Source organism: Alexandromys fortis, unplaced genomic scaffold (genome assembly GCF_014885135.2).
Source record: "Alexandromys fortis isolate MF-2015 unplaced genomic scaffold, M_Fortis_MF-2015_v1.1 scaffold_75, whole genome shotgun sequence".
Taxonomy (NCBI): domain Eukaryota; kingdom Metazoa; phylum Chordata; class Mammalia; order Rodentia; family Cricetidae; genus Alexandromys; species Alexandromys fortis.
The window spans coordinates 4,752,229-4,764,934 of NW_026067956.1; the positions used below are offsets into that span (position 1 = coordinate 4,752,229).

At 40.9% G+C, this 12,706-nt stretch overlaps 2 protein-coding genes across 3 annotated transcripts in view; both read right to left on the minus strand.

Moving 5' to 3' along the window:
• Window positions 1–962: 962 nt before the first annotated feature.
• On the minus strand, window positions 963–8,178 carry Kcnrg (potassium channel regulator). Of its 2 annotated transcripts, XM_050152156.1 has the most exons (3): window positions 7,592–8,178; window positions 3,062–3,117; window positions 2,807–2,960 (listed from the first exon to the last, which is right to left on the minus strand). In XM_050152156.1, exons 1-3 carry the CDS (start codon window positions 8,167–8,169, stop codon window positions 2,947–2,949), a joined length of 648 nt encoding a protein of 215 aa, XP_050008113.1. In that variant the 5' UTR covers window positions 8,170–8,178; the 3' UTR covers window positions 2,807–2,946. The 2 variants fall into 2 exon arrangements, with proteins under 2 accessions (XP_050008112.1, XP_050008113.1); XM_050152155.1 differs by lacking the exon at window positions 3,062–3,117 and having other exon boundaries at window positions 963–2,960.
• Window positions 8,179–10,052: 1,874 nt separating this feature from the next.
• Trim13 (tripartite motif containing 13) overlaps window positions 10,053–12,706 on the minus strand; it is an 8,262-nt gene continuing 5,608 nt past the window's right edge. Inside the window, exon 2 of the mRNA XM_050152153.1 lies at window positions 10,053–11,290. Within this exon, the coding sequence (XP_050008110.1) occupies window positions 10,061–11,290 (1,230 nt within the window). The 3' untranslated portion in view covers window positions 10,053–10,060. The remainder of the gene's footprint in view (window positions 11,291–12,706) is intronic.

The following is a 12,706-nucleotide window of genomic DNA, read 5'->3' on the forward strand; positions in this document are numbered from 1 at the left end:
TTTTTTTTTCTTCATTTTTTGAGACAGTGTTTTTCTGTGTAGCATTAGTTGTCCTGGAACTCACTCTATAGACCAGGAAGGGTGTGTGTGGTACAGTAAAACCTCTGTCATTATGAAACAATAGGTCTCACTATGCCACCAGAGTGGCCACAATCCCTAGCGTACACATGCAATCTTTCAGGTATGACTTCTTCCTTGTCAATACTTATTTATTTTTGTTTTGGTTTAACCTTTCTCCTCCTCGCCATGTGCACCATGATGTTTCAAAAATAAGGCTGGTACCATGAATATGAAAGCTGCAATTTGCAAGGTATGGCATCTAGAACTTCAGATGCCAATCAGAATGGGTGCAGTTCTAATTAAATGATCAGGTAACATCACAACATGCCAGGGTGCAACATCAAAACTGCACATTGTTTTTTTTTTTCTCTTGATGGATCAGAGGTTCCAGATTGCCTCCAGTCTCTTGGTTGTGTTTTCTGTTGAGCCCCATCAGAACTCCCCCATCCTCCATGTTGAAGGCTTGCACCACCTTGGGGTTGTCTTTCTGGCACTAAAGGTTCACCATAGCTTCCATGTGATGATCTTTAACATAGAACTTTTTGTTTTATTTTGAAGATGATTTCTCTGTGTAGCCTTGGCTGTCCTGAAACTCGCTCTATAGATCAACCAGACTAACCTCAGACTTAGAGTTCTGCCTGCCTATGCCTCTTGAGTGCTAGAATTGAAGGTATGTGCCACCACTGACAGGCTTTTAACATAAAACATTTTGTAAGCCAGGTAACCAAGTGCTCCTGTTTTAGAAACAAATATAATGGCTGCAGTCCTCTCAACTCCCACGGTGGACCCGGAGATGAGGCTCACAGTGCAAACCTTTTGCTATAGAAGACTGTATGGGCAGGTTCTGGGGACTGAGACTACTCAGTGCCACTGCTCAATGTTCATTTTTGGTATGTGTTTGATTCTTTTTTTTTTTTTTTTTTTTTTAGCACTCTGTAGCTCAGCAAACACAGTTCAAGGATCTCTTAAATTTTGGGTCCTCCTTTCTGTCTCAGTTTCCCAGAGCTGGGGCTGTAGTCATGTGCCACTATGCCTATTACTTTCTGTGTGTATTTCCTTCTTTATAAATAATTTTGTGTCATGTCAGTGATAGTTTTATACTGAATACTTTTACCCCCTGAACATTTTATTGAAAAAAAATTTTAGTACTGTATTTTTGTTTTCCCCTCCCCAAGTTCCTTGCAGATGCTTCGTACCTCCCTATACACCCTACCCACTCAACTTTGTTCTCTTTAAAACAACAAAAATCTCGTGGCCTGGCCACACCTGAATTTCCCACCTCCCAGACTTTGATGCTTATCCCAGACTCTTCTGCCATAGTCCTTTATTTCTCAGTCAACAGAACCTGTCCCTAGAAGAGATGTCATATGTACTTTGTAGCCTGGTGACCTCTATGATGACCTAGACCACACCAGATATCCTCCCCTGGGACCTTAAACTATAGAACCCACTCTTACTAAAGAAGTTACATGTACTTTGCAAAAGAGTTTTAATGTAGCCACCCTTAAGCTTTATTGTGATAACTGTCACCAGAAAACATTTTCCCAATGTTGTACTGTACTTAAATATGACTAAAATAAACTGCCCAGTATCGGGTTCATTTGAACCAACACAGGCTAAGTTGTGTTGAACTGGATTTCTTTCTTTGCCAGCCCTGGTGTTCACAGGGAACCCCCACAAAAGTACACACTGAATAAGTCCTTTCCTCCCCAACAGTCCTGGTATTTCATCTCAGCAACAGAAGGCCTAACTAATACAAATATCTTTTTTTAAAAAAATGTTCTTGAATGAATTGCAAACTTTGAAGTATTTCCATACAACAGCTTTTCACTCAACTATAAGCAAACACTGGAAGTTTTGATGAAGTTATTTCTTTTTTAGGTGTTATCCTATTGCTTAAAAATAACAAATATAAAATGAGAGAAACTAAGTTATTAGGTATGTTTTAAATGTTATTCTAAAACTTTACCAAAGTTAGATACTGTATGATTTATAAGTTTAGCACAATACTGTATATATAGTACCATTAGAAACTTCTCAAACATCTTATATTTAAGTAAGGGAGACATGGTTTTATGATGATATACAAGTCTAAGCAGAATGATCAGCTGCTGGGGAGTACAGGTTAGTCATAGAGTTTCAGTCACTGACACTGCAGGTAAACAAGGGGAAGGGAGAAAACAAGGCCTCAGAGAAGAGATTGGATTGAAAGCAAGTGATCCATGATCATTATCATTAACAGTTACTGAGTGCCTACCACATGCCAGGCAACATAATGAGAACTTTGTTCCCTTTAACCAACACTCTCATAACTATGAGGGGATACTCTTTCGTCCCTAGTTAATAGATAAAGTTGAAACACAGAAACGCCTCACTTAAGCCACATAGCTAATAAATGACTAGACTAGACTCACAGTCCAGAGCCCATTTTTAAAAGCTTTCATGGTGAAAGGCCTTGAAGGAGCAAGTGCTAAAACCCCTGTGTAGTGTTGTTTTGAGAGAGTCTGCAGGGTAGCTTTAAGCTTGAAGGGCTGTGTTGCCCAGGGCAAAAAGGCAGAAGAGAACATCCAAAGTCAGACCAAGTCCAAATCTGACAGCACACATGCTCCAGGTATGGAATTTCCAAACAAGAAGAGCATGTTCCCTTTACTGTCTTTTTACAGTGTTACTTCTGGGATGGCGGTGGTATGGTGGTATTTTTTGGTTTTGGTGTTTTATTCTCCCCAAGGACTTGAGGGCGTTTTATCCTTTCAAAGACATAGCATTCACTTTTGTCTCCAGAGGCTGGTGTTCTAGTGCTGACCAGATGAAAGCCTTCCTTTAATAAAGTATCAATCAGCAAGCCGAAGACATTTGTTCCATTCGCCAATTTTCGGTTATCAGGCTTTATGGAAATGTACCTGAGACATACAAAGAAGTGTTTGATTACAAAGCATTTCATTAATAACTAACAAAACTACACATATAAACCTATTTACAACCTCAGATAAAGGCATCATACCTTTCTCTTTTTTTTGTTCTTTTGAGACAGGGTTTGTGTAGCCCATGATGGATGGCCTTGATGAAAAAAAAGAAAAAGGAAAGGAACATGACTGCTCCTACATACAATGGAAGAGAAAGTTTATAGATAAAAGGGAGAGCACAGCCAGAGGCAGGGACATCTGGGAGAGTTCAGTGGACATGACCCTGAGTCATGTGAGGATGGGGGAGGGGCATAGAGACTAGGGAGAGTGGAGCTGGAGGAACCAGGTGCAGCAGCCAGGAAGCCCAAGACAGTAAACAAAAAGGACCATGTAACCAAAATGGATAGATTAAATAAGGAAGGGCAGTCCAACCCCTGGGCTGAATAAGTTTAGGGTAGGGGGCAGGGTGTGCCAGCCAGGAGAACCCTGTAACAGGAAGGGACTAAGGGATGCTGGAAGAACTTGGATGCCAGCATCTGCTTTGTTAAATGGGTACCTAAACCATGTTTCCCAAGTCTGAAACTCAAACTCATGATCCTCTGCCTCAGACAAAATGTTAGGATTACAGCTTACAGGTGTGCACTCCGGGCTTGGCAACATAATTTTTTTTTTTTTATGAGACATCTTACTTTTTATCCCTTGCTGTCCTGGAACTCATTATGTAGACCAGGCTGGTCTCAAACTGACCCATAACATTTAACAGATTTTCTTTTTGAGATTTCATTTTCAAATTTGAGTCAATAACTAAATATATTAGAGACTTGATTCCAAATCATCTGTTACATTTATGAATATAATATCATTGCCTTATCATTTGTTATTTTCTGCAGCAATTTTGTCAAAGAACTGCCCTAATTTTTGAAAGTGTGTAACTTATTTCCAGGATTTTTTTTTCCAGTTTGCTTTTACCCAATTTGACTAAATGATTGTTAAATTGTTTTTATGAATACTGTGCTTTCACAATTTTCTACTGAACCTAATTATTAGTACTGCCATTATAACTTGTGGTTTATTCATCAAACCAGCCTTTTCAGGTTAAAATTTGAAGATATAAAATGTTAAGACTCCATTTTATTGCTACCTTTTCATCAACAATTGCCTATTATTGGAAAGCAAAACATGGTAGTCAAAAACCAGATTGAAACTGAAAAGGCAGTGGTAGCTCACAGCTTTAATCTCAGCACTCAGGAGGCATTGCCAGGTGTATCTCTCTGAGTTCGAGGCCAATCTGGTCTGCAGAGTGGAGAACAGTCAAGGCTACACAAAGAAACCCTCTCTTGAAAAACAAAAACAAAAAAAGAAAGCAAAACCCTTCCGTCTCTAAGTACTCCACAAAGCCAGCACATGGCTCCAGAAAATCCTGCCCATGCTTGCTCTAGTAGTAGCAATATAATATGGAGGATATCTGCCATCAAGGGTATTTTTGTGTCTTCCCGCTGTTTGTTCTGAAAATGTGAAAAACGGCTTAGGTTAGTTCCCAGCAGATACCAAAGCTATAAGTAGTTTCATGAGTGTAAAGCAATGTTTGAGCATATCCCTAGTTATTACTAACTGAGGTTATGGTCAGAAAACAACTAACAGTTAAAGATTATCAATCTACAAAGCACATCTCAAAAAAAAAGTTTATTGTGTTTGATGCAAGATTTTAACAGTAGTAAAGCATTTCATCTATTCCAAAGTCTGGATCTAAATTATACAGTCTAGAAACAGTTGTCAGAAAGTTACAGAATATCACAAGACTATAAAGATACAAATAGGAAGTAATAGGTGTTAAAAAAAAAAAAAAAAAAAGGTAGAATGTACTTTGACGAACCATTGAGCCAAAACTACGTTAACTGATTCCCTGTGAAGCCAAACTGAAAAGGGATTTCAAGACACAAGAAAGGGATGAACAGAAAACCTGCACTTCTCTCTAGTTGCAGAACCCAGGGCTTCCAGTGCATGATAGGCAAGGACTCCTTTACTAAGTTCCATCACACCTTATTTTTAAAAAGTTGCAGTCAACTATACTTTTCCATCTAGTTTAATATAAAACGGAGATATGAGAAAATGACAACAAAAGATACTCTAGAATTCTGAGACCACAACTTGAACTAAGTAGTATGTTGTTACATGACGGGCAACTAAAGATGCAAGCCAAGGACCAGAGAGAATAACCAAGTAACTGAGCCTGCTAAGAACATACTGAAGATGCTTATAAGCCAGCCAGGCTTATTCTACCATATCCACCATCCACAAACATCTGAATAGATACTCAGACAAAAGATTAGCAAAAATTACAGATAACTGCCAACATCTACTCAAAAATGGTTCTGACCAGAGCTGTCACCCAATCACCACTTATTTCTATGTCACTTTAAATAGATAATATATCACTATTCTGAAACTGGCACTATGTAAATTAAGAATTCCAAACTGAAAACAACCAAAAATACCGCCACATAGTAACTGGGTGAGGGAACATATGTCTATAATCTTAGCACTCGGGGCAGATACAAATGAATCAGAAGTTCCAGGCTAGCCAGGGACACATGAGACCCTTTAGAAAATAGTAACTAAAGAAATAGCTCTGGTTTTAGAATTATCTGTTATGATTTGCAAAGAAAACATTCTGTGCTGTTTCTGAAACATAACAAAAGGGGGGGAGTCACTTGATAGTGTATATACAAGAATGATCCAATTTCAGTTGCTAACCTTGTTTTATAAGATAATTTGTTCCTCCAAATTTTAAAAGAACATTTAGTATTTCCAAGATTTCTCTTCACCTACTCTGTGTCTTCCTAAAACTGAGGTTGCCATTTGTATTATTCCTTTAAAAACGGCGGCGGCGTGGGTGTGTGGACAAACACAGGATAGACGAGACACAAAAGGAAGAGACGGGACACGCGGCTCCCACGTGGGTGCACTTTAATGGGGAGAGGGGAACACAATAAGGGATGGGACGTGCGAGACACACAAGGGTAGGGGGAGAAAAAGGCCAAGAGGGCGAAACCTCGTGGACCCTCGCTTTTAACGGGGGGGGCAAGGTTATCTGGGAGGAATGACCCTCACCTGGGCGCGGCCAGCGCGCGCACAGGTGACGGTAATCCAGGAGAAGTCTGGGAGCTGTAGTTTCCAAGGAATAACAATTTGTCCTTAAGTTTCTAACTTTCTGAAAAGGGATGCTAAAAAGGTCATTTTCATTTAATTAAAATTTAAGCTGGACGATGGTGGCGCATGCCTTTAATCCCAGCAATTGGGAGGCAGAGGCAGGTGGATCTCTGGGAGTTCGAGGCCAGCCTGGTCTACAAGAGCTAGTTCCAGGACAGGCTCCAAAGCTACAGAGAAACTCTGTCTCAAAAAAAAAAAAAAAAATTAAAACAAAAAATTCCATTATTCCTCTTATTTAAGTACTTCTTCCCCCAATGAAAACGAAGAGCAGAGTGTAAAGCAGTTTGGCAACAACAGGACCTTAGATGTTCTTCGTGGTCTATTTGATTGGTACCCATTTCTAAGATATTTCAGCTTCTTTGGAAGACCAGGAAATAGAAAGTATATAGATTTATTGTCATTCTAAGTTCTACTGCTCATGGTTCACCAGTTGGGAGCTGAGACTAAGAGGTGTGCTGTGGGAGAAATACCAACCACTGGCCTCCTTCCTGACCACTACTGTAAAGACTAAGCACTCTAAAATATGTCTGTCTCTTAAGAATACCTGCTTTTGAATGATGAAAGTGCAGAACACAAAGTTTTTTGTTTCCTCCTAAATGTTAAAACCAGCTTTTACAGTTGGTAATAATCATACACAGCATTAAGACTTTTTTTTTTTTTTTTTGAGACAGGGTTTCTCTGTGGCTTTGAAGCCTGATGTAGATCAGACTGGCCTTGAACTCACAGAGATCCACCTGCCTCTCCCTCCAGAGTGCTGGGGAATGAAGGCATGCACCACCATCACCTGGCCTGCATTAAGACATTTTTAATAGAGGATGAGGTAGTGTATCCCTGACTATAGAGCAGAAATCAGCCTTAGGACCAGCCAAGAGCAGGAGAGGCAGGTGCAGTGTGGTGCTCACTTTCAGTCTAGCACAAGAGAGGCAGAGGCAGAGTTCCAGGCCAGCCAGAGCTACATAATATGACCATGTCTCAAGACAAAACAAAAAATCTAAAATAAAATAAAGAGGCAGTCATCCTTTTTAAGTTCTAGACAGACAAAAGCATAGTGTGTAAAGGAATCAGGTCAAAGCACAGAACATCTCCTCTGTGGAAGCCAGAAACAAGCCGATTCAGTCTAAGCCATTCACTAGCAATGGAATATAATCTACAGAATCAGTTCCTCTTATAACTACACTGAAAACAGTTTCTATTTCCCTGGGCAGTCTTGGTTTATTACCTGTCCCACAATACCTTCTTAGTCTGAAAGGACCCAAGTTTAGAAAATACCTACTTGTTCTAGCTGAACAAAACATTAGTCTGAATAAACTTTTTTTTTTTTTTTTGGCCAGAAAGGGTATTAAGCATAAAGAACTTTCAGTTTTGAGAGAAACTGTCAGAAAACTGGAATAAAAGAGACACTTCAGTATTCAAAATACCTGACTCCAGCATGGTTCTCAATAGTGCCATCAGAGCCACAGTGGAAAACCAGGTCATGGTGAGAAGGTCTTTGTGGAGGCAGTGGAAGTAAAGTCACCTGAGGAGGGAAGGGGTTACCGCTCCGGGCCAGTGCTGTAGGTTGCTCTACAAACACTGTAATCCTTCTAGCTAGCAGCTCGATGGTTTTGTTGCAAGAGCCAAACACTCTGAAGAAGGCTTGAGTATTTCTGTTTAGGAAATGCACCTCCATGAGAGCAGGTCTTGATTGTAGCAGGTGCTGGCTTAAGAGCTCAACAAGAGAATCAAGTTCATAGAAAAGTGCCTCTCTCTGAAGCCTAAGGTAGTCTGAAAAGTCAGACGGTAATAGAAGCTCATGATTCCTCAGAAAATCTAAAATGAAACTAAACAAAGCACCATCTCTATCCACAAAAATCTGGCCATTAACTGTCTTGAACTCTGGGTCTCTGCCATCCACCATGCCTGCCAACCGAGAGGTAGGGAACTGCTTTAGGGTAGAGAGCCTTGTTGTGAAGATCTTCCCTCCCACGTTCAGAGTGACCAGGTCCTCACTACTCATTCTTCCTGGCTTCTCATTAGAGGCTACAAACCATTAACTTAACCTGCTACCATAAATTTTATATATGATTAAGAAACAGGGAAGTGGAGATAGAAACTCCTAAATTCCAAGGTAACTATTGTCAAGACAAATAGTGGATCCATAGCTGTGTTTGCAAAGGTGAGTTGCTTGGGAACTTGCAGTGTATAAAACAGAAACAGCAAGTGAAACAGAATGTCAATATACCTCATGATTTCAAATACATCCCTGTCCTGTAATCCACTAAATACAAAACAAAGTCTTGCAATAGGAGTGTGGTTTAGGAGTAGAGCCCTTGCTTCATGTGTGAGGCCATGAGTTCCGTCTCTAGCACTGAAGAAATCAGTCTACATGAAACCCTAACATAAATCTGTATTTCAAGCAAAATCACTAGGAAAAGAAAACCACTTTCTCCGCAGACATTTACCAAGCCCTTGTGGCTGAGGAAAGGCTTATTAAAAAAAAAAAAAAAAAAAAAAAAAAAAAAAAAAAACATGATCTGGTTTTAGAACCCCGTGAGTTAGGCTAAGAATAAACAGCCTTTACCTCACCTTCAACTTGACCGTCTCATGGCTAGTAGCTAAGGAAGATACTCTGCTTTATTTTTTAATTTTTATTTTATGGGCAGTGGTGTTCTGCCTACATGTTTGTCTATGTGAGTGTCTGATTGAGTTATGGGGAAGTATGAGCTGCCATGTGGATGAATTGAACACAGCTCCTCTGGAAAAACAGCCAGTGTTCTTAACCACTAAGCCATCTCCCCAGCCCTTCCTCCCTCCAAAAACAGTTTCTCTGTGTAGCAGCCCTGGCTGTTGTGTTGCCAGCTTTTCTCAACCCTGGTCACTTTAGTTCTCAACCAAATCAAGGGATGAGGTAACTGGTCTCTAAAACCCAACTTAATGGGCTTTCGAAGGCCCATTTTCCCATGACAGAAACAAGGGGACTAAAACAGTCTTAAGATTTGTTCTCTTTTGAATTCTAAGCAAGGTGAGAAAATTACATACTTCTGTTCTGTGGCCATCTTTCTCTCTAATGAGCAGAAAGGTCAAGTCTTTGCCTGACGGTTTTATCCTTTACTGTCACGGCAATTGTGGAAGGAACCCAGTCCACTTGCCTACAGCCTACAGCTGTAGGAAGCCGAGTCTGACGACAGGCAGGTGGACTGGGTTGGCTGTACAGTTGCTATGCACTTGACAGCACAACCGCAGCGTTGGGTACCAGTTAAAGATGGCTTTCCCAACTGCTGCCCTGCCTGTATGCACAGCTCCCTAAGAGCTGTGTCACCTCAGTGAAGAGTTCCCAAAGATCGCTGTGATGCCAATACTTGGGAGATTTGAGGTAGGACTACCAGGTCAGGCCTGGCAAAAAGAAGAGGGCGGAGAGATCGGGTTTCCAAACTTACAAGATTTACGGTGTCATGAGAAAGACTCCTCTAAAGCAAACTTGGGAACCCACACATTCCTGGTCTTCACTTTGGAATGTGACAGTCTGCTCGATGACTCAGTACCAATGACATGTTAGCTCGTGTGCGCTACGTCATGGATAGCATGTTAAAACTCTTGCTTGCTTACTTCTAGTCTCGAAGTCCCAGGCTGAAGAGATATGAGGTACAGATACAGTCATGTGCCGTTTATTACAGGACAAATTCAGCCAGGGAGAGGGAAAGCACTTATTTTAGAACTCTGTTCAAAGGAAGGGGAGGGTGGGACTACTAAACTTCACTTTTAGTTTTATGCTGATGTTTGAATAACATATAAAAGACATTATCAAAGGAATACTTTTAAAAGAAACAACGGGCTGGAATCTTGCCCAAATCTGCGTTATTCCTGTGTTCTCTAACACTCCCTCCGAGAAACAGAGCTATGTGGCTGATTTACAGCAGTTTATACCTGCACACAAATTCTGCCACGGTGTTCAGTGCCACCACACCAAAACTTCTGACTCTCTCACTAAAAATGAAAAACCCATCCGTCATCTGCTCCCAGAAAAAAACAGACTGTTGTACAAAGTCAGCTGACTTAGTCAGGTAAGAGCTGACACTTGAAAGGTAGTCTTTGCAAGCCGCTAACTCATCGAATGGAGACCACTCCAGGAATACGGTAGGACCAAAGAATACGAGGAGACCCAGCAGAACCACCACCATGAACAGCTGGTAGGAGCGCCAGGGAATCTTGCTAACGAACACGCCGGTGTCTTGAGGCAAAGAAAGCTTATCCACATCGACTAGTTTAATGTTCTCCCACTGGCTGGTATCAAAGTTCTTCATTAAAGGGCTTGTGGGCAAATTGGAGGGTGGCAAAGGCGTTTCCTTGATTACTTTGATTTTCTCCCTGAACTCCTGCATCTGTTGCAAAAATATAATAGGTTCTGACACATCCTTGAAAGCCTCAGCGATGTTAAAGGCCATCCGCTGCTCCTGCAAAATAGTGCTGAGTTTGTTGATCTCTGGATCATAGGCTTGCATAACTGCAAGCTTCATAGTCTCAAAGTCAGACAGGATTTCATTCTTCTTTTGATCCAATGTGTGTTGTAACTTCTCAAAAAACTCCTTTACTTTATCAGAATCTTTAGTGAGTAACTGTAAGGTTTTCCTTTTGTTTGTTTCCAAAGTATCCAAGCGGGAAAGAGCATCTCCCCGGCGCCAAGTCTCAAAACTCTGAAAGAGGGACTCAAAGGCATTCCTTTCTTGAGCATAGGCATCTTCAATAGAAGAGAAGACATGCTTAGTGTGGTCGCCACAGGTAGCACAGATCCCACAAATGAGCTGCATATCAGTCACACAGAAAATGTTGAGAGGCTGTCCCAAGTGTCCTTTGCACACTGGCATTTTGGGAGAAATCTTGATTTTGTTGTATTTCTCCACAATCCCCTTGAGGGAGTAATTAACCTGCAGACTGTTGACCCCAGCTGCTGACGTCTCCTTCCGGCAGGTAGGACACTTGAACGGAGATGGTCTCCACAGTGAATTCCGCACGTTCCCCTCGAGAAGCCCTTCTAAACATTTCTTGCAGAAGTTGTGTGAGCAGGGCAAAACTCGGGGATCATCAAACAAACTGCAGCAAATAGGGCACGTGAGATCTTCTTCAAGCAGCTCCATCACATCCTGCCATAGAGAAAGAAACATTTAGCTCTGGAAAGCCCCTCTAAAGTAGTTACAAGACACTATCTTCCCAATAGAATGATCTGCTGACATAATCAAAGGATTTAAGAAATTTGGTAAAGGCATGCATACTAAAGCATATTGAACTCACTGGGACAAGAGCACACTCCTGTACACAAGGCCTTTGTGAGAGCTTCCCAACAACAGCCTTAGCTAAGACAGGGTTAGGACTGGGACAACTGCACACTGAGCCAACAGGACCCAGCATTGTTTTAAAACAGAGCTGACTATTAGATGCCAGAAACAGAGTCTCAGTGTCTGCAACAGAATGGGCTCTTTACGCTGGGCCCACAAGTATAAAATGGTATGCTACTTAAAGACAGAAGCACACAATAGAAATCCAAGTATGTACTCTATTCCAGCTTTTACTGGAAACTGGCATATTTTCTATTTCAAAGAACAGATGACAGTCATTTAAGAGAACCACAGTTTAAAAAGCACAAAAGAACTGAACTGAACCTTGCCTAGGGAATTGAATGAGGTGGATTTCTGCTATTGGTTGGATGGGTTTTTTTTAAATTATTATTCATTGTTTTTAAACAAACTCATCCTATATCCTTTACACTACAGCAGTAGTTCTCTCTATGACGAGCAGAAACCTAAGTGTCCTTCTTTCACCAAAAGCATTTCCATACTGATGTGCCCTGCTGACTGATGTTTGCACTGACTTTGTCAAAGCAACAGAGGTAGACCCTGCTGAGCTGTAACAGGCACTGAAGGCATCCCCACTCATTGTCCCTCAGGGGCACAGAGGAGAGGGGAGGAGCCACTGTCAGGGAGAAGGCTCTTAGCCAGGCTGATTCAAGCACACACCTAGAATCCCAGTACTCAGAAGGACAAAGAAGGAAGGATATGAGTTCAAGGCAACAGGGCTACAAAGCAAGTTCCACCCTAGACTGGACTATGAGATGCGACTTCAAAAACAAACAAATAATAAAAATCTTGACGATTCAGCAAAAATTACTCATTTTGTCAAATCCTGATTCTTGTCTACGACTTTTAAACATGTACGACAAATAAGAGCTGCACACAAAAGCACTTGTGTACCAGCAGACGCTGTCTAAAGGGAGCAGCGGTCCGCACGGTCAAGCTACAAGAGAGGCCAGCTGCTTTTATTAGTAAGCTAGCACTATGAAGATTAGGTAGCTGACGAACATCTTGAGAAGGAGTTGCTACTTCCAGAATAAGTACTTCAACAATGGAAACACTGGGTTTTTACATTAAAATTCATATTTTTGCAAAGTATATCTATTTCTTGTAAGTATCCCATTAAAGATTCTGATAAATGGTGAACTTAATAAATATATTATATATATAATATTTTTATAGTAATATATTATAGTAATGTATTACTATATA

Coding starts and splice junctions, on each gene's coding strand:
- Kcnrg (XM_050152155.1), bottom strand. CDS start 8,169: ATGAGTAGTGAGGACCTGGTCACTCTGAACGTGGGAGGGAAGATCTTC. Junction 2,961..7,591: donor GAGAACCATGCTGGAGTCAG/GTATTTTGAATA, acceptor TGTATGTCTCAG/GTACATTTCCATAAAGCCTG.